Raw genomic sequence first — 22,747 nt, forward strand, 5'->3', positions numbered from 1 at the left:
TGAGCAGCGGGGCGATCGCTGATAAGACTGCTTGCTGCTCGTTGGCAAGTGGTCGTGCGTTCTCCGATTGTGAGGACATTTGTGTGCATCATTTTCGGAATATTTTGAAGGGAATAGTACGACAGCAAACAGCCCATCGATAGCGAACGTGAGGGTGGAGTGTTTGTTCTGTTTACGAGTGCGTTGTGTGGAGGGAAAAAAAAAACGAAGCCCCTCTCCCCTCGGCGAAATCCGGCCAATTTTAGTTAGATTAAACACTTTATTTCTATTAAACCACTCGTTATTTATTACTTTGTCAATATATGGCGAATTATAAGAAATAAAACATTTTTTTTCAATCCAATATCCTGTTTCTGGTGTTTTTTTCAGAGAGTTGGAACGAATTAAATTGTTTCCCATTCATTTCAATGGGAAACTTTACCTCGAGTTACGAGTAACTTGTCATACGAGCTCAGTCCCGGAACGGATTAAGCTCGTATCTCGAGGTACCACTGTATATATATATATATATATATATATATATATATATATATATATATATATATATATATATATATATAATTCTTCTGTGGTCATGAATGATGGAACGCCAACATATCACCTAACTGCTGTTTACTTTGGCTTTACCTAAAGCTTTAAGGACAATTTAATTTCAATTATGAGCTGCCTGCCCCACAAGTCTACTGCTGTAGTTCCCTGACATCTTAATTTGTTGTTAGTTTTGTGGCACAATAGAAAGTTTTGGGGTTTTAAAAATTTTTAAAATGTGCACACAATGTAAAAGGTGAACAACACCTTGGTTTCTACTTGGGGCCCTGCCTTTTCAAAGTGTTCAGGAAATTGATTCATTAGTTGTGTTTCACCAGAAACACGCAGTGATATATTCTTTAAATCTTTGCACTTGGTAGTGGTATAAAACACTATTCACAAGGTTGTTGATGAAGGCCAAAAAATGTATTTTATTTACCTTGATCTTTATAAACCTCATTGATAAGGCTTTCACTGAGGGGCAAGGGTGTCCCGTTCAACATTCCATGAGTCCAACTTTGCCAGATTGCTTGCAGCAGATGTGTTTGGGCTCTTGTGGCCTGCAAAGTGAAGTGAGGAAGCTCCAAAATACACTCTGTGGTCAGGACAGAAGACCTTTTACTCCTGCAAGATAATTAAAATATAGGAAGATTAGGACGTGGAGGCCAAAATAGTGTTGTGCAAGACAAGCTTTGTTAAATGTTGCTCTTTTGCCACCAAACTAGAGGTAAGATCTTGAGCCCGAACCTGAACCGAACCCATAGACTGGTCTCCATTCGACCGTAGGACACACAGAGAGACAGGTGACCATTTCCACTCACAATTATACAGCCACCAGCGGGAATCAAGCCCACCCCTGCCCGCACCGACGTCAGGTGAGTGATCTACTACACCAGCAGGCGTAGAGTATAGTATTGAGTCCTAAACAGATGATACCCATCATGTGACTTTCTTAGGGGGCATACGGGCATTAAAATGTGTTTGTGTAAAGTACACAGACTAATTCTGGTTTAACGAAAAGACAGAAAAAAAGATGAAAGTGAAAAGAAAACCTGACAGGGTCAACAGGTTTAACTTGATTGCATGTATACTTTTTAATCCACAGCTACATGTGGTTGACAACCATGCTTCTCAACTAACATCACGACTGTTACATTCTATACAGCTTGACACCAAACAGATTTTCATGTCTGTGCATGCCTGTGTGCATGTGTACACAGAATGATAATTTGCTGATGGACAAAAAAAGCGAAAGGGACTCTATAGCAATATGTCCCCCACCTGCACAGCAAATGTGTCGACAAAGCAATTTCAAGAGCCAGATTGGCAAAAGATGAAGGTTTATTGTTTTAAGTGTGACTTCAAGGGAACAATTAAGTGCGTCTAAAATCTCATAATTATGCACCTGTTTACTATATGATGCCAAACTCATCCTTAAAAGAAGCATGGATTGACTTAAATACAGTAAGATGCAAAAAGTTCCATTCGTGTCAAGATGTTAAATGTCAGGATAGCAAGTTTCGACCATAACCACTGTCTTCTACATAGCTGTCACCACTTCCTGGTGTATCTTAAAAACTGCTGATCAGGTCGGGATTCCTTCTTCAAAATAAAGGTTTAACCCAATCAAGTCCATTCTCCCTCCAATTTCCCCTGTTGTCAGCAAAGTAAGAGAACTTCTCCTTTACTGATAAAATATAATTAGTTTGAACAAATGAATTTCTTAAAATTAGTTTATTAAAATTAAGGCAACATGAAGAATGGTTTCTGGCAGAGTTTGAAAAGAGCTAAAGTATTCTAAGCATTTCAAGCTTTAAAAAAGAAAAAGGTAGGCAGCAACAACTTGTATAGAACATAGAAGTTGTCTATGCACCTTGGAAAGTATAGACCTCATTAAAGCATACTTCAACTATAATATAAAGGCCCACCATCAGTGGCCCCACAACCCATTTGGGATCCAGACTCATAAATTATATTAAGACACGGTGCCTGACTTTAGTGCCTTTCCGTACTGACAGTGTTCGACCCAACAGTAGTCAATGAGGTCAATAAATTTGCTACAAAGAACATATCCACTATTACTAATATTTCAAAAGGGGAAGTTTTAATTAGACAGTAAGCATTAAAAATGTATTCAGTAAGCCCCATGTTCCATGTCAATATCATACTGCACATTAAGGCAAAGCCAAACAGAACTCTCCAGAACTGCTGGGCTCAGTTACTTACTTCTCTACTGCCCTAATAGGAATTAGCCAAATTATACAGCTTGTTGGTGTAGAGAAGTGGTGAGTCATAAATTATGGCCACAAAAACAGTAAGTACCACTGGTAAGGTTGTGGCGAGAGAGACACGAAAAACTGTCCTGGCATGAAATCACACAGGAATCCGTGTTGTTTCTGTTCGGAGTTTACAAAAATATCCTTTGTAAAATGCTAACTTCCTGCGGAGACAACTTTTTGTAACGTTTCGTTCCCTTTTCAGAACAGTTGGTATGCCACATTAAGCGATGGGAGTGTCGCTAAAGTTTGAGAAGGGGAGCAATCTTTTTTCCAAGATGGAGCCGTCACGCGGCAGCCGGTGGCAGTAGCTCTGTCCACTCTTATTTGTTTTTCGTGTTTTACAGCCTTTCTATCTTTTTTATTACATTTTAATATTTCTTAATACATTCCTTTTTACTTTACTTTGTACTTTATACTTTTTACTTTCATGTTTTTACAACTTTCTTTGTTCTGTTAGCCTGGCTTCTTTCTGCTACTTCTTTTTTGGAACCATTCAGCCATGCCTACTCTTTCATACACATGGGACTAGCTGTGAACAATACGCAGCAGAAGGAGCAACACCTCAATGTCGCTGGAAATCCGGAGTTGGACAAAAGTGCCGGGAGAAGAAGCGACGCTTCAGACCAACCATTCCATTATGGGATAAGATGGAAGAGCTGTCGACGCTTACCAGGCCGAAAACGGAGTCAAGGGGTTCTACTCTGCTACTGTTGATTCTTCAGCTCCAGACTACCGGGGAACTGTGCGGATAAGCTTGGAAGAGTGACTGCATATTTTCAACCTTGGTCACAGTCTGCAGAAGTTCCCCATCTTGTGGAAGACTTTGTGTGTGGTTCCAGTTTTGTCCAACTCTACAACGTCTTTTTCCTGAGTCTGTATCCGTTTTTGCTACTGCAACCAAGATGGCGCCGCTCAAGTGGCAGCCGGTAGCCAATAAAAACCTTTTCATGTATAGGTCCTTTTGCAAATTTAACATGTCTCTACCCCACATCTGACACCATGTTGTTGTTGATTTTTTAAAGGGGTCAAGCAAGGTTGTCAAACTGGTACTCAAAGGGCTGCAGTGGGTGCAGGTTTTTATTCAAACCAAACAAGAAGATACATTTTGCAAGTGAATCAGTTGATTGCAGTCAGGCGTAACTATATTAGAAAACACCTTATTGGTTAAACAGTCATAACTAGATCGGTTGGAACAAAGATTAGGACCCACCGCATCTCTTTACGGAATCGGTTTGACACCTCTGTCATAGAAGATTACGGAGCGCATCACTTTAGCAAATGGGGCATACCAACTGCTCCAATAAGTTAAGGAGTTCCCGTAAAATAGGTCTCCATTTGTGTGGCTCTTAATGAATTAATTTTGATTTCCTGTTGTTATGAACGGCAAGACGTTGTAAGGTGGATCCACACACGACTCCGGAAAGGAAGCTAGATTTACAAAACTAATGTTTATTGTCAAAATGAGCACACCAAAAAACGCGAGTATCAAAAGACAACAAAAGCACAACCAAGTCGGTGAATAAAACTACAGAGCAAATTATAACAAAAAAAAACAGCACGAACGAGTTGGCGAATAAACGATAGAAGCAAAATATAACAAAAAACTGCACGACCGTGTCAGCGAGTACAACTAAGGATGTAAAGTACAAAATAACACAAAATACAAACATCTAACTTGTAGATCTCAGAGGATTGTCGGGCAAACACAGCGGTAAGCAATAGCAAGATACTCCGACAATCCACTGGTTGTGGCAAATGTTCTTAAATACCGGATGCAGCAATCTGCTGCAGGTGTTGCACCGCCGTGCCTCTTTGGCTTAATCAGCTGCTGAAAAAAATGAGTCTTCGTAGGCTGCAGAACATGACACCTATTTTTTCGGTGGTTTAACTAATGTCACCTTGTTATTCGGTGCATTGTGGGATCCAGGAAATACACGTATTAAAGGCCTCTAACTCAGAGATTCTGAACTCACTTGTTCTCAGCATGTGCCTATGTTTTCAACACTTATTTTCAAACAGATTCCGTGTATTTAGAATAAAATCGTAAAAATTGCATTATAGGATGTTTAAGATAAGAAGTTTACCTTAACAAATCCAGAGTTATGAGTGTGTACAACTTTAACGTCCAAGTTGTGTTTTTTAACACCACGCCTGGAAATATTCTGAGTGATCCAGTTATTTTAGTTGACAATTCACCTGTCATAAGGACACTATCAGATAATTCAACAAGGTTCAGGGAAGATACCACTTGCCAAACTGAGTGAGCCAAATACTAAACAACTTTGACTTAAGGTTGGACGCACGTGTCAACAAGAAATGGTATCATTCATTCAGAATACAATAAGACCATCTTTAAGATTCCTTGCCGAGTCCTGTTTGTGAGTAGGAGTTGATGAGTGGATCGGCAAATGAATAGTGTTTGAATCAGATTACATTAAATGTTTTCAGTTATGTGCGACTAAATACAGAGAAGAGGAGACTGGACGTCAGAATGCTTGTGAACGAAGCGGCGTTATGAGTGATTCTCCTTGCAAGTTGTAATCAGTTATGTTGAAAGATGTCTTCCAATTTTAATTAAATATTACTAATAATGATTTAAGGGTATTAATCATTATTCCAACAAATAGCTACTTTATACTTATATTTAGCTACTTTAACTAAAATATATATATATAAATATTTCTACATTAGTGTGTAATATGATCCCAAATCTACACAAAGTGTCTACAGACATAGGGCCATTTATCAGCTCTTTCCCAACTGTTTGCTTTCAGACATGAAAGAATGAGCTGGTATAGTCATTTGAGGACTGAACAATGGCATATAATGGCAATGATAACTGGGTTCATTTAAAAAAAAAAGACAAACTTTATTTGAATGTACTCCTTTTCATGTCCTTATGCAGTTTTTCTACAATAATGGAATACGAGGGAGCCCACGGCAAAGCCATACTTTTATCTGTAAATTAATCCTAATAATTAAAAATGTGTTGGTGAGTTAAAATTGTTTGGGTCAGCCAACAATTGTTTAATGTTCTCCCAACTTGAAAAGACAAGGGAGGGCCGTAATTTTAACATTTCGTGAGAGATGAAAAAAAGATTGGGAATCACGTCGTATGATTTTTAAATTTAGTGATATGAAAAAATATTGGTAATCTCAAAAATGTATTTGCAAATTATGAAGGAAACCAAAAATCAGCACATCCCAATAGTAATTGAGGCTGATCGAAGGTCTTGCGGTCGATCATTAAAATATCAGCCTGGATACCTGCGTAATGTGTATCTCATGCTATTATTGCACCGAGACTTGGTGAAAACTAGACCGCTACAGACACACTTCATGGTTGTACTGCTCATGTGACTTCCTTTTTGAATTTGTCTACGTGCAGGCAACACCCTTTCGGAATGTGCAATCCAGCAGACGATCCTTTTGATTCATACAGTATCTCAGAAATACCACATGCAATGTTTTTTCTTAAGATTTTCCCTTCAAAATAACACATTTGTACTCCCTACTAAAACCATGAATATGAAGGTGCAAATTGTGAATCAGGGGGCGTCTTATACGAGATAAATTGCCAAATTCAACAATTTTAAAGGTACAGCTTATACGCGGAAGAGGCTAATATGCGGGAAAATATGGTACATGTATAAATTCTGTTGACTGCTTTGTAAAATTCTTCCAATCAAATACAGTGAGCTATTTCACATCTGCCGAAGGAAATCAAGATATACAGCCAGCAAACCTAAGAATTTACAACCACTTCTTAATTGAGTGAGTGGGGAACTAAGATAATGTCGTGGCTAGATTTCTGGTCACTTTTGAAAGTTTTTTTTATTCCTCAGTGTCAAACATTTTCCATGTGTGCATTTCTCAGTCTTGGGTCTTGAAATACTAAAATTAAGAAAGTAAAGAATGAACTCACTCCTCCTTTCTCCCATAACTCTCCATGCCTCTCAACACACACACCATCTGGAGCACCCTTGACCTAACACTCATGCACACACAGATTCTCAGGAGAGAGCTTCATTACACAGGGATTACTAAAAGAAATGTTTTAATCAAGTTGTGCAGACAGCTGCAGATTTCAAGGCGAGAAAATGGCAATGACGTGGTTCATCAGGCGTTAAAGAACATCATATCAAGAGGCTTCGGTACTGTGGTGGGCTATGTGGAAATGTTATTAACTGCATATGTAGCTTCCTGATATTGACTAACATGTCTAGCTGAGGAAGACCTGTTGTTACAATTATTTTTTTAAGTTGTATTCATAGTAGTTGAAGTCATGTCACAGTGAAATGAAAAATAGAGTAGTGGGATTTTGTTTAGTATTATTCTGGGCCAGGTGATGGAAATATGACCTATGAAGCAGCAAAAAATGAAGAGACTTGAGTTTGAGGAATTATGAGGAGGAGAGTCAAATGCACACCACAGTGATAATCCATTCAGAGTTGTTAATCCATCTACCCTTCCCCATTTCCCACTGTTTTTCTTCCCTCAAACTTCAGTTTCACAGATGATTGATTCAGGCATTAATCGTGTTCGGGATTAAGTCATTTAAAAAAAAAAATCAACTCTTGCTCTTAATTTTAACACAATTGCGTTTTGGCCTTGTTATATAATACATGAAAGATCATCAATGTTGATTTCAGTTCAGATTTTGGTTGATTTCAGTTAAAGAAAACTATGATGAAAATTATGTTAAGGTTGAATTGAGCACTGTTCTTGTGCTTAATCGGCAAGTCTTCTTTCTTTCCATTTTTATGTGAACAGTCCATCTAGTGAATATATACCATTAGGAAGCAACTTCTTAATTTCGTCAAATGCAGATGTCACTACACTACCTTACACTATACTAAAGTTCACTGCATAAACAATACTGCTGAGTTTGCTTAGATTTTGTACTTGGAGTGAACTCCTTTAATCCAAGTGTGTCTGTGGTTTCAAGATGCATACATTTTATGTTTGGAGAATATTCTTCTGAGTTTCCCAGACAAACTAGCCATGTATGGGATCACAAGATTCTGCCAGTTTTGTCTCCACATTCAGCTGTCAATGAGTGCTTATGGCAGCAGTTTGGATAACCTCAGTTAGGAAGAGCCTTTCTGATGTGAGTTTCTGCTCTTTTCGTTTTCCGCCTTCAATGGCGGGGATATTATCCGCTCTATTCTATCTATCACTTAAATATGCAAGCAAACAAAGAACATTGCTTCATTAATTTACTGTAATACATAACAACATAAAGGTTTAACTTTTTCATCCTCACTATCCTATTACTTAATTTCCTTGTTTTTTTAATATTTTCTTTCTAGACACCTTTCAATTGTTGTTCAGTTATTTAATCCTTGCTGGAACAAAGGTAATTTCAGAGAGACTTCAAAAACATTAAACAAAAGTTTGGTAGAGTTTTAAGATTGTTGATCGTCTACCAACAACTATATTGCTAACTTACCTACTGTATTATATATAACATCAGTGTCATCCAGAGTTTTGCACACCGACAGGAATCTGAGGACAATACCAACACGCATTATCATGATTGGATGTAGACTACAAAATCTATGACACCTAGTTATAACCATGATAGTTAGCACTAAGGCACAGGATACCTTCACGTTTGCTCACTCAAGGTGAGCACGTAACATGCTCTCTCTGGAACGTTCTAAACTTCACCTTAACAACCTGCCCACACCCAACAAAAGAGAACAGTTGATGTGCCTTGATTCAAGGTTAGTGTCCCCATGACAAGGATGACTGATAATCCACACAGACATTCATTATTGCTGTACCAGGTAGCGTACCAGTCAGACCAAAAACTCAGAATAATTATAATCCTTAAAATAGGATGCCTTCATAGACCTAATGTGTCCACTTTTTTGCCCCAGAATTCTTATACCAAGTTTCGGTCACGTGGAAAGCTTTGAAAAAACTTTGAGACGAGAAACTCTATTTTCCCTTTGGTTAATGAAATTAATTCTGTTTCTATCTATCCAATTAAATTAAATCTGTTTCTATCCATCTATAAATCTATCATCCTAGTATAACACACTACCAATTTTACTATTATTCACAATAATAATGTAGTAATAATTCCAACAAAAACACAGTTTGCCAAACTTGACATAATTTGTCTCTCACTGAGCAGTAATTGGAATATTTGTACAAGGAAGATTGGACGGTATGCATGTTATGAATCCGAATGCGATTTTGCAAACATCCAGATTAAGAACATTTATGCATTTATTAGTGAACAAGGTTCATTGTGATCTTTGACATTTGCGGTATGTTTTCTAAACATGACTTAAATCAGTGAAGCATTTGTAAACCCTTTCTTGGTTGTGGTTATGTGGAGATGTAGACCAGGAGCTGTTTGCCTTGACCAACTATGAACAGAAGTAATGAGGCATTACAATCACACCCCATGGTTAATGCCTCAGATGCCTGAAGCAGCCTTCATAAATCACTACCATGAGCTAATCTAGAGTCTAGACCACAGGTCCAGACATAGTAATAGACTCCAACTTCACATAAAATAATCCTTAAAGTTGTGTTTAAAAAACTGAATAAAACTATTGACAATGAGCTGTAACAACAGTTAGATACCCAAACTGTTCTTAAACATTACCAGGCCTAATCAATTTTTGTGGCTATATAACATACACCTGTATTGCCACATGGTCTCAGAAATTCTGTCTGAAATAGCGGAGCAAGAAATAGAGGTTGTTAAAAGAGCCACATAAAAGCTGACGTGGGTCTGAATTATAGTCTGCAAAGTGACCAACCACACTTAGATGCTGTGGGTTTGTTGCTTCGTTGGCCTCCAGATGCTGATGCTTCTAGGTGGCCCTTCATATTTCAAGACAATAGTGTGAGGGTTGCAGATCTTGGATAGATCAATGCATGTGTTACTTCTAACACACATTCTTAGTATCACATACCTAAAACATTCCTACTATTTATAGCACTGATCTTATCTGGGAATAGGGCCTTAACAGCCAGAACATTTGAAACTGAGCAGGGTAAAGTTCGAGAGCTCAGATATTGCAATTGTACATAACTGTATGCCATTCTAATGGTGAAATGATTTATAAAGCAAATCATATATTTGTCCTTCTACTGGCCCATTTACACTCAAAGATATTATATAATCTTGTTCTTAGCAAAGACACATTAAACTAACCTTCACCACTGTTCAGACACAATCAGAGGACATGACTGTGTTGTAAATTTACATTGTTTACAATCCGCCAATTAAATGTTAAATGTTTGCATACTCAGGGTTGCACAAAGCCAGTTTATCGCAAAAAGACTTTTTAAACTTAAGGGAGTTAAACAACGATTTTCTGTTGTAAATATGCAATGTGCAAAAGATTAAATAGTCGGAGTTGAAATATTTTGCGATAATATTCAATAATTGCTCTTATGGCTAAAATTAAAATTTATTAAATTTTGCGGCCAAAATTAAAATTCATTTACTTGGCGAGACAAATTAATTTTTGGCACAATTTTTTTTCCAGGCCCTGGCTGCTAACCACTTTAGACAATTTTTAATACCTCACTTCATTTTTTGTGTTTTTATGACTACTTATTTGTGTGTGCACTTTATGGTGAAGCTTTAAGTCTCATTAGGCTTGTTGTATATTGACGATAAAATCGTTCAATTCAAAACTAGGTTCCTCTCAAAACAGCTACACATTCTTACAGCACACTGTCAATTAGTATTAATTATTAGTATATTTTGACGATAGTTGGATAGAGATGAGGAAGCAAGGCATACCTCAAAAGAGAGAAAAGGTCAAACCGAAGCCATGGTATATTTTAAAAACTCAAAATATTAAAAAAGAGCACTGTCTATGGAGGTTGTCAGTGTTATTTCTAAGGGCTGGTCTTAGATCCTACAAAGAAATCCAACACGGTATGATATGTGAGGGTTTCTTAAAAAAAAAACGGAAAAATAACATCCGTTTCCCATCTGAATCCACTATGTGATGAAGGCAGGCCAAAAAGGCACTCTTGTAGATCAAACAAGCAGCTATACATGGTTCATGTTGAGAACAGAGATTTACAACACTCTTGGCATAGACCTAATCACATTGGTAGGCTAGTTTCCTATGTGACTTGCTCTCAAATGTACATAAAAGACAATTGTCTGAAAGTAAAGAAAAACTCAACTCATCTGTTTGAGAGGATTAAAAGGAGACTAATGAGGAAGAATTGTTTTTTCAAACACTTGACTGTAAGTTGTGAGTAAAATTGCACAGGCTACATGTGACCTGGCACAAAAAATAAGTCACACTGAACGAAAGAAATTGTTTAAAACATCATTCCAGTTTTGATTTTAATGCCAAGTACAATGTTTTGATAACGTTTAATCGTTGCTCCTTTCATCTAAAAGAACTTTAAACAAAGTAGGTCTTCATTTGTGTGGCTTTCAATGAACTCCTTTTTATCGCTTTAATTTTAAGTAGTTCAAATAATATCACCATGTTGAGGGGATCCAGGTAATGTGAATTTTAAAGCATGCTGGTAATGGTTGTTGCTAAAACAGAAAATCAACTGACTAACCGGGGAGGCTTATAGTGGTAGGAACAGGCCAGCAAGACGGTCATGATCGCACCGTGTAGTGATAACTTCCGGTCGATATTTGAAACGTGCAAAAAAAATATTCATTCATTTTTTGGACCGCTTATGCTTAAAAATGGTGGCAGGGGGTGCTAGAGCCTATCCCAGATTACTATGGGCACCAGGCAGGGATCATCCTGAATCGGTAACCACCTAAAACAATTGTGGCAAAAATCCTGATAAAAGGTTTCTGCCCATAACTCAGAGATTCAGCATCCAATTGTTCTTATCTTGTGCTCTTGTTTTCAGCACATTTTAAAACAAATTTCATGTGTTTAGTTTACAGTCTTGTTAATTTTTTTTCTTAATTTATGAATGTCTTTATGGATAATTTATTGACACTACGAAAAGCTTTGATGGAAAACGTATTTTTGCAAGATACGAAACAATAATCCAGATTATGGAATCAAACATGCTCTGAAACATTAAAACACTTCCTGTGTCTGTTATTTTTTTTATTTGTCATGGTATAGATGCCCATGGCGGCCCGGCGGATTGAGTGGTTAGCGCGTCGGCCTCACAGCTCTGGGGTTCAAATCCAGGTCGGTCCACCTGTGTGGAGTTTGCATGTTCTCCACGTGCCTGCGTGGAATTTCTCTGGGTACTCCGGTTTCCTCCCACATTCCAAAATCATGCATGGTAGGCTGATTGAACACGCTAAATTGCCCCTAGGTATGAGTGTGAGTGTGAATGGTTGTCCGTCTCCTCGTGCCCTGCAATTGGCTGGCCACCGATTCAGGGTGTCACCCGACTCTGGCCCAAAGTCAGTTGGGATAGGCTCCAGCACCACCTGCGATCCTAGTCGCCAAGGGTGGAGTATGCTGAACAGCTCCAGCCGAGAGTGACAGCGTCCTCCCTTGTCCGAGCCTGTTCTCACTAGCCTGCATGGTATACTGGCTCATAGCGTCAGCATTTCCGACTAATTGGCATCTACATACCGCCATCGGAGAGGATTTGTTTCTTTTCTTTTCTGAGTGTGCGTAACATAATTTTAAGTTAAGTTGTGTGTTGCTGTGCATGTTTACATATGTTTGCTTAGCTAATCTTCACAATTGTACCCGATTGGAAAAGGTCTTTGATTTCTTATTCATTTAAATGTCTTAATAATTCATTTTGTTATCTTTTTTGCATAGGTGCATAGATTTGCACATACAGACGCTCCCCTACTTACGAACATTCGAGTTACGAACAACGGTACATACGAACATGTCTGCAAATTGCGTTCATGTCGAAAAATGTTCGTAAGTTCGATTTTGTATTGCGCGCCTTTTTCCAAGTAGTGCTTCTTTCCGCCGCTAATACCGACGCCTGGCGCTGTGAGACCTCAGCTCACCTAGCATCCACCTTCCTCTGCCCAGTTCGTTGCAATGCGGAAGTGCGTGAACGTATCTCCAGTGCGCAAAGAACCTTTTTCATTTGTATCATTAAATATCTCGTGCATCCATTATTGAATATGGTTGGTGAAAAGCGAAAGGCTTCTATTGAGGGAGGTGCAAGGAAGAGGCAAACCATTTCATTTGAAATGAGTGGCAATAATAACGAAGCTTGATGCGCATCAGAAAGTGGTGAGCGTTGCAAGTGAATACAACTTGAATCGTTCGACCGTCAGTACCATTTATAAACAGAAAGATCGGGCAGCAGGACCCAAATATTGAACGTTGCACAAAGTTTGCAAATCAATTGAATTATGCCATACAGTGCTACCGCATCATTTATGATGAAAAAAAGAAAACTGCAATCGTCATTAGATAGCTTCTTTCGGCCAGTTTCTAGTAAATCTCTCTCTCTCTAATGTATGTATACAGTACTGTATGTATTCTCTCCATTTTATTAAATGTTTTTTTCAGTACAAACCAGTGTGTGTTACTTATACAAGCCTTAAACATACAAATGCACTTATATAAACCTTCAATATACTTATATAGGCCTTAAACATAAATTATAATACAAAATATAGCACTGAGCAACTTACGAACAAATTCAACTTATGAACAATCGCTCGGAACCTAACTCGTTTGTAAGTAGGGGAGCGTCTGTATATTTCAGACAAATTGGCATACCATTATAGTTTTTAAAGGGTTTAGAGGGTACTATCAGAGCTGCCAACCTCCAAAGACCCCATTTCAGGAGTACCATTGTCCCATTTCCGGAGTTTATCCGGAGTGAATGCGATTCACGCAAAATCGATATGCGCTGAAGTCGCACAAGATGAATCATTCGTCAGAACTTGTAACTCGGATGATTCACAATGCACTCTTGTCACCAAATTCTCCCGGTTTACAGTGCAGTTGAATCAAGATGGCGGAAGCCGTAGCAATGGTTTGAATTTCGAGGCATTTAAATTTGAAATTTGGTACTTTTCTGAAATGGTTGCTTGAAAAAAATTAAGTGACAATTTTGGGGGATTTCCAGAGTTTAGGGAGGTTGTCCGGAGTCCGGGAGTTTGCATTGCATTTCCGGGTAAATTCCTGAAATTCCAGAGTAGTTGGCAGCTCTGGTACTATTAAAGATTGCAAGAAAAATATAATGTAACATATGCTTCTACTTATGACATATCTGAAATGAATTAATTTTGTAAATAGAGGTACCACTGTATAGTCGGCCAACTGTATCTTTCCTTTGATGTGTGATCATTATACATTGTTTACTTATAATTGTGTATTAAGGCCAACATTTTGCGGTGTGCACAAGTGGGGTGGAAGCCCCAGCAATTTCTTGCTCGGAATACCAATAGACCTTACAAACACCGTTAATCTGGCCTTTGTTTTATGTCTACATTTCTGATCCCTGGCTCATGACCTTTTTGATCTGATCCCGGGATCTGTTTTATGTGGCCCACATTAGATTCTTACGCCTGTGGATTTCACGAGCCACGCCCACCTCTCACCAGTTGACAGAACCGAACTATCAACTTCATACACACCCTTTGCATATTGCTGTCAACTTGTCCTTTGGCTTTGGCTCTGGCCTCTTGCCGTTGGATCAGTCATTGGCCTGCTCAACCCTTTCATTCATCTCACAGAAAATTACATTTCTACCCTCCACCATGTGTAATAATAAAATCTGATCCAGAAGCATCTTCAAGAGGTGGGTAAGATGGATTTAAGAAGTACAATTGTGTCAAAAGTACTTAGGGACTGAGACAAATCAGTGCTACAATGTTTCAGGTCATTACAGAGTGTAAGTTGGGCAGAGAATAATGTGATCTACAATTTTTACCAAATGTCCCTTTTAAAAGTCAATAATTCATAACAGGTACTCACCAAAAAGAAGGCATCTGGATCATCTTCCCATAAATTGCTGTGCTAAAGGAAGGAATAACGGGGATGAGGGGCGAGAACCCGCCTGTACTGTCTTGGCATGTAAGACCTGCCTGGAACCCAAAGACCTAAAGAAAAGGACAAAGTTACTAGCAGATGTGTTTGAGCTCGTATACACCAGAGCTGACAACTTCTCCGGAATTTCCGGAGTTTACCCGAACAAGTAATGCAAACTCCAGGACACGTATAAATACATACACATTATAATTATATGCATATATGCATATATATATATATATATATATATATATATATATATATATATATATATATATATATATATATATATATATATATATATACATACACACACACATATATACACATATATATAAATGCCTTCATTTTAAGGCTTAGATAAGACTTAATTATTTTGCGGCTCCAGACATTTTTTTTTCCGTCCAATATGCCAATATGGCTTTCAACATTTTATGTTGCCGAACGCTGGGTTGAGGGTTAGTATTAAAAATTCTGGTACGAATTATTCTAATTCACTGCTTCTCAATTGTTTTCTGTCATGCCACCCTAGAAAGAAGCAAGGTTTCGAGGAAAAGAGCTGATCTTATCAGTAACCTGAGGGAGGTGTTGATCTTTCCCTTGAAACTGTAGATTTAGTTCATTGAGCTTTCCAATTATGTCACTCATGTAGGCCAGTTTCATCAGAAGGTTCTTATCACTAAACGTTCTTGCAACTTCATACTTATGCTCGTGCTCCAAAAATATTCTTATCTCCTCTATGAGCTCAAAAACTCAGGACAACACTTTTCCTCGTGACAGCCACCTTGCCGCAGTGTGAAACAGCACAGCTTGATGTGCAGCTCCCATCTCCTCACAGATAGCGGAGAAAACACTTGTGTTTAGTGGTCTGGTCTTTATTAAAATGACTACACCTACAACCTCACTTAATTCAGAGCTAAGGTATCTTGATGCTAGTGCTTCTCTGAGTATAACACAGTGTGTTCACTCAGCATTAGGCGAGGCCTTCTTGGAAAATCTTGGCAATATTCGGAATGCTTTTGCTGAAAAAACTCAAACGACTTATCAACATGATTGGGTTGTATAATGTCTTTAGTGACGCTTTAATTTATTTGGCTTCATGCTGTCCGGTGCAACATCTTTAGACACAGTAAGCACATTGGTCTTTCTTCGTCTCCCAAGCGGGCCCTGTTATCCATGGAGGAAAATTTGGAAATAAAAAAGTGGCGTGTGGTTGACTGATATATAATCGCTACAAGCGGTGGCCAACTCCGGTCCTCGAGAGCCCCTATCCAGTCTGTTTTCCATATTTCCCTCCTCTACCACACCTGAATCAAATGATCAACTCATCAGCAAGCTGTCCAGAAGCTTCATACCGATCCCAATTATTTGATTCAAGTGTGTTGGTGGAGGAAGACATGGAAAACACACTGGATAGGGGCTCTCGAGGACCAGAGTTGGCCACCCTTGCGCTACACCAGGGGTCACCAAACTACGGCCCGCGGGCCGGATACGGCCCGCCGGCACATTTGGACCGGCCCTCTGAACAATACCAGAGACGCTATCGGAATTTTTTTTTTTTTTTTTTTTTTTTGATTTTTTTTTTTTTTTTTTTTGGGATGCAGCCCGCTGGCACATTTGGACCGGCCCTCTGAACAATACCAGAGATGCTATCGGATTTTTTTTCCTATTTGGACTTGAAGACTGGGACATTTTAATCTTGTGTTTGGTTCATTGCACCCCTGCTGAGCCCACAAATCATCCCAGTGAAGTGGGGCTTCGCATTGCTTCTTTGGTGACACGCGCGGGGAGAGTGTTTCCCTTTGATGCATGCGGGCATGTCCACCGTTGCATGCACGAGCAGTGTTACCGAGACATCTGGACGATCGCAGGTGAGGGCGGAGCCCTGGGACTATCGTGGACTATTCAAGCATATTAAAACTGCTACCTGTTTGAGAACGGAATAATGGCGAAAAAGTTAGGTGAGAGAAAAATTGATTCAGAATGCAGGATATTTAACCTGGAGTGGACAAACGATTATTTTTTTGTTCAATGCAAAGAAAAGGCTGTTTGTCTCATTTGTCAAGAGACGGTGGCGGTATTCAAAGAATACAATCTTTGCCGACACTATGAATCCCGTCACAAAGACAAGTACGATAGATTGCAAGGCCAAATACGAGCAGACAAACTCTCAAAGCGAAAAAGTGGACTACTATCTCAGCAGAACCAGGCATCCGTTCGGGCCAGCTTTTGGGTTGCTAAATTGATAGCAAGCAGCGGTAAGCCTTTCACTGACAGAGAGTTTGTTAAGAAATGTATGGATACTGTCGCGGAGGAGGTGTGTCCCGAGAAGAAAGATGCATTTAATGCCGTAAGTCTGTCGGTGAGTACAATGACCAGACGCGTTGAAGAAATCGGGAGTAATGTATATGCCCAGCTGCAGCAGAAGACGAAATAATTTGACTTTTTTTCATTAGCACTGGATGAAAGCACGGACGTGCAAGACACAGCGCAACTGCTCATTTTTATTCGTGGAGTTAGCGCAAACTTTGAGATTTGCGAGGATCTGGCAGCCCTCCAAAGTCTCAAAGGGACTACAACGGGAGAGGATATTTTTGACAAAGTGTGCCAAACCATGGAGAAGTTGGACCTGGACTGGTCAAAGCTAGCTAGCATCACGACTGACGGGGCTCCTAGCATGGTGGCCGAACCTCGCGGTCTAATAATGGGACGCATGAACCGGGAGTTGGAAAAAAGGGGTCTCACCGCCCCGCTACGAGTCCACTGCCAAATTCACCACCAAGCACTGTGCTGCAAAATGTTGACGTGGGATTCTGTAATGACGGTTGTGGTGTCGTGCATAAACTTCAGAGCAAAGGGAGAAGATTGTGCATGGCACAACAGAAAGTTAATGTTCCATGGCTTTTTCTGTTACAAACTGACACCGGCCCCCCATCAGAGAAGGGAAAAGTTATGTGGCCCTCACAAGAAAAAGTTTGGGGACCCCTGCGCTACACTATTGAAGCAGAAGGAAGCATTAATTCCTTTGCTGTTCTATTTAATGCTAAGTTGTTTTGAATTCATCATTTGAAGATGTTTAGATGTGTGACACTGGTCATTTTGAAAGGCTTTAGTTGATACCTTTTGGGGGGGGGTTGAGGACAGTGGAGTGAATTAGAGAATTTTCATATTAAGTACTGCTCTACGTGCAAAAAATCCAAGTAGCGAAATAAGTTCTGGAACCACTTAATTTCGCAAGTAGAGGTACCACTGTACTGTATAGTTATGTTAATCATCCCTCTGAGGGCAATCATCATTATATGTGAATAGATGATGTTTTTCATATTTGTGGTATACAGCACCTGCAGTGTTAGAATGTTTACAAAGAACGTACTTAAAATATTTTGTTGCTCAAGGAACATAGGACACTTTGAACATTCTAGGATGGATATCCTTTAAAACTGATTTCAAAGTAATTTCTGACTTTGATCTGTAAGTTGGAAATTGGCACACAGTAAAAGGAACGTGCTGTTTTCTGTTACGATTATATTGTGTCAAATATCCTCCAAAGTCAATATGCTTTCTGCTTAGACAGAAGGAACTAATCCTGAAAAGATAAAGAACTGTAAGAGAATTCAAGTTTCCAACATCCCCAAAACAGTTTTGAAGACTATGTCCCAGTAGGTAATACTACCAAACACATGAGATGTTAGCACTAGCCAACCACCATGAGAAAAGACATTTATAAAAAGGAATTAACTACATTTACATGCAGAAATGAATAATAAATCATAGTGACCATGCAGTCACAGTTTACAAGTGCGAGTGCGATCTTTGGCCAAACAGGGAGAAAAGTCTGGCTTCACAATGCTGCATCACAATTGTTTGGCTTGTTTTATGGTCAGGCATCACAAGGTTTAAGACTGCAAGACTAACAGGGCCAGCAAAAATTGTATTGACAGTGGCTAGAGATAACTAGGCCTCTGGGAGGTATGGTAACCAAAAGTTCTTCTTAAACATGGCGTGCTCTAAACAAAGTCCTGCAAAGCAGACTTAACTTTTATTGAGATTAAAAAGATCATCTTCTGTATCTCACAAGAGTGAAATGGTCGCACATGACAACCCGGGAAAATAAATGACTGGCACTAATGATACCCAGGTGAACACACCTGGGTAATTACGCGAGGCAAGGACAAGATGTTATACACCACACAAACACAAATGAGGAACACAAGAAAATAAAACAAAAAGTGACACAAAATTGGTACTGATTGTGGTTTTATGTGACATCAGTGTTCAACGAGAAAAAGTAATTTGGTGATTAAGTTGAATTAGTTATTAAGCAAAAACTAAGTGTTAAGTTATTTTTTTTAATTTTTGCAAGAGATCTGACTTGATTCTTGTGGTTATGTTGGCATTCAAAAGCTGAATGTATATTTTCTTATCAAACAAAACTAAAAACTAAATGTTTTTTCTTTTACCACTGTGATGGCTATCAAAAGTGGAGCTAAGCGTAAATTCATTTCATCATCGCTGTTGAATGTTTGAACCTTTTTGCTTAGCCCATCAAAACATACAATAAATAGAAAATGTGGCTTATTTTAAATAAAATACTTGGAAGAAAGTGTGTGTCATTGAACAGCAAAAGATATTCTGTTTTGAATGACTACTGAAATTTCCGCACGATAAGGCTCACTGGATTATTTGGTGCACCTTCAATCTTAAAACTTGTTTCAAATATAAAGCGCACCTGATTATAAGACACAGTAGAAGTGGTTGCAGTAGGTTGTGGTAGTGGTGCTAATAGGAATTTCACGCAACGATTAACCAATGTTGATCCATATACAGCGGTACCTCGTCATACGACCGCTCGTCATACAAATTCTCGTCTTACGAGTCAAATTTCGATCGAATAATTCGCCCGTCATGCGATCAAAATTTCGTGATGCGACCAAGCCAGGTCTTTTTTGCATATCTTTCGTGTATAACAATATCTACGAGCACGGAACGATTAATTCAGACGAGTTTCTCATACGACCAGGAAACGCACAACGCGCGGGCAAAAAGAGGGCTTTCTGGGTAATGAAGTATACTCGTGCACACAACACCCATAGGCAATGGCAACCTTTCTCAGAATAAAACTTCATTACCCACAATCAATACGTGGGTAAGCTCAACTATTTCCTGTTATTCTTTCTAAGGAAAGATGCTCCCGCGATCGTTCTTTAGAGACTATTTCTCGTTGGCAAGTGGTCGTGCGTTATCCTATTGTGATGACATTTGTATGCGACATTATCGAAATATTTTGAAGGGTAGACAAAAACAAACAACTCTTGATGCGTTCGTTTTGAAGACTTCGGCGGAGCGGCCAGGTGGTGTCAAACCGTAGAACTACGTAAGGTAAAAAAGATTACAACAAATTTATAATTTAGTTTTGTTTGAAGTTACATTAAACGTTGAGTGTCTGTATATAGTTATCCAAGTTAATTTAAATTTGTTTGTTCGTTTACGAGTGCATTGTTGCCGTGGATAAAGCCCCCCCGAACAGCCCCCCCCCCGCCTCCGTGTATGCCGCTGTCTCTACCCTCCGCGAAATGTGTCTAATTTTACTCCTATTAAACACATTATTACTATCAAACCACTCGTTATTTATTACTTTGTCAATATAGGGTGAATTATAAGAAATAAAAAAAAAATTTCAATCCAATATCCTGTTTTTGGTGTTTTTTTCAGAGTTGGAACAAATTAATTTGTTTCCCATTCATTTCAATGGGAAACTTCCGCTCGAGTTACGAGAATCTTGTCATACGAGCTCAGTCCCGGAACGGATTAAGCTCGTATCTCGAGGTACCACTGTATAGTAATGCGCACCGAATAAGGCGCATTTTTCATTTGAGAAAATTTAAGGCTTTTAGTTACGCTTTATGGTGAGGAAAATAAGGAATATTAAAAATAATGCAATGGTGTTCAGGCCATTATTTAAAATTCAAGCCTCTACAATGATGTCCTAACAGTCTAAATTGTCCTATATTGTCGTCCTAAGTTGAATGATTGTTCAAAGGAATCATAAGAAATGTTTCCATTTTAATTATTGACAGTTAATCGACTATCGCTCAACTAATTGTTTTGTCTCTTTAAGGATCGCTTAATTGCAAATGTTGTAGAACATATCTTAGCTTATGTTGTTTCTTTTTAATCGGGAGAACAATTTTGGAAATGCCAATTCTTGAGAATGCTTGATTTACCTGAGCCTACCCTCCAACGGTGATTTTAACTTATTTTCAACAACAGTGGGGGTGGGATGATGGCTTACCAATAGAATCAAGAGAGACACCTCAACTTTGATAACCAATCTCAATAGTGGTATATACTCATTTCAAGACACTTCCTGAAATGGTTGAATTTAAGTTAAACTGACCTCTACGAAGTCATAATCCTACTCTCAAAACACAGAAGCACCATTTGACTGCCTGAAGGCAGAATTGGCAAATGTCTATTGACTGGTTGATTAGAAGGCTCCTTGTCAACTTACCAGTTGGTTGTTAACTCTTAAGTGACCCCATGATAAGGAGTCACAGCATGCCATACAACAAACATCCTGCCTTAAAAATACTTCCAAACTGCAGGAGAGCATTGCCAATCAGCATGAATGTACCTTTTATCATTATCCACATTTGCCCAAAGAATTGATCAATATCACAGAACACACATCTATGAATGTGACAAAAAATGTAAAATTTAAAAACGGTTAGCTTTTGGAATGGGTTGTTTCTTCATTAAGATCTAAATGTAACTAAACACATAAAATTGCAATTTTGTTTCAAGATGTCGAGGAAAGCACTTTGAGAACTTGAACAGCCCAAACTAAAAATTGCATTTCACACCGTTGTGGAAAAAAACTCAAGTGAACTAAATTAGTAGTTCTGCATTTTCAATAAATTTATATTTCTACTCGTGTTCATGAAACTTCACTATACCTTCACCGTTAAGTCTCTCTGCTCTGTGAGGAAAAAAAGGACAAGAAGATGACAAAGCTTGTAAGTGGAGATTTGTGACTCATACATGGACTCAAGAAGCTGTAGCTTTGAAGTTGAAAAGTTGAAAATTCACTGAGAATTTTCAGAAATTGTAAAGAAAATGTGCATGTGCAAATAGAAAAAAAACTGAGAGCTGCAAATTAGTTGATGTACGACTCTTTCAGTGCAAACCATTAATGATTGTTGTTGATCAAGTTCTCAGACTTCTCAGACAGATTTCCTATGACATTTCAAAACAAATGTGTAAATTTCAGTTTTTGACACTCTCCACATCCATGATGCATAGTGCTGCTATTGTACAAAAGATAGATAATCTTGATAACGAACTTAAAATAGTGGTTTGCAAAATTCCAAAAATGTAACCCATTAATCTGTATGAGTATATGTAACGAGTCCCTAATTAATTTGCTGCTGTGTATAGATATGTATAGGTGACATGATGGAGGGATGAAAAGACTTGGCTTTCACTCTTGAGCCACAGTGCAAATGTTGACAAGAAAACATCTCCCACTGCCCAGGGTTTATCAGAGTTGAAAGTGCTACATGGACATCAAATATTGAGAGAAAGACCAGTAAGTCCATTTACTCTGACAAATTGATTCAACAGATTCCGCTTGCCAATGTGAAATTAAAATTTCTCAGTGTACTGGTGATTACAGAAATTCAGTGGAAGGGTTGGGCTGCAAAATAGATTCAATTAATCGGCAACATAATCCTGGATAATAATAGCAGAGTTTGGATCACATTCAGTGATACCTGACAATATAAAATATCAGCTAAAACAAACATGTCATTGAAGTTAAAAGCCAAACTGACTAATTCAACACTAAAACTGACACCATAACACCGGAAGGTCATAGTGCCAGTAATAGCAGTCTTAAGCATCCCATTGAGTGCCTGAAAGCGTCCAGAGCAGGGCTGGTACTCATCAGGAAACTCGCAGGGCTAAGATTTTTATGACCAGGTGGAAACAGGTCACCAAGGT

At 38.7% G+C, this 22,747-nt stretch overlaps 1 protein-coding gene across 4 annotated transcripts in view; it reads right to left on the minus strand.

Moving 5' to 3' along the window:
* The window catches only part of vps13b (vacuolar protein sorting 13 homolog B), a 341,198-nt gene that overhangs the window by 255,086 nt on the left and 63,365 nt on the right, over positions 1–22,747 (minus strand). For all 4 annotated transcript variants that reach the window (XM_077598167.1, XM_077598171.1, XM_077598169.1 and 1 more), the window contains exons 16-17: positions 14,693–14,817; positions 968–1,152 (exon numbers count right to left, since the gene is read on the minus strand). In XM_077598167.1, coding sequence (XP_077454293.1) covers positions 968–1,152; positions 14,693–14,817 — 310 coding nt within the window. The remainder of the gene's footprint in view (positions 1–967; positions 1,153–14,692; positions 14,818–22,747) is intronic.

The sequence above is a fragment of the Stigmatopora argus genome, chromosome 4, assembly GCF_051989625.1.
Source record: "Stigmatopora argus isolate UIUO_Sarg chromosome 4, RoL_Sarg_1.0, whole genome shotgun sequence".
In the NCBI taxonomy this organism is placed as follows: Eukaryota; Metazoa; Chordata; class Actinopteri; order Syngnathiformes; family Syngnathidae; genus Stigmatopora; species Stigmatopora argus.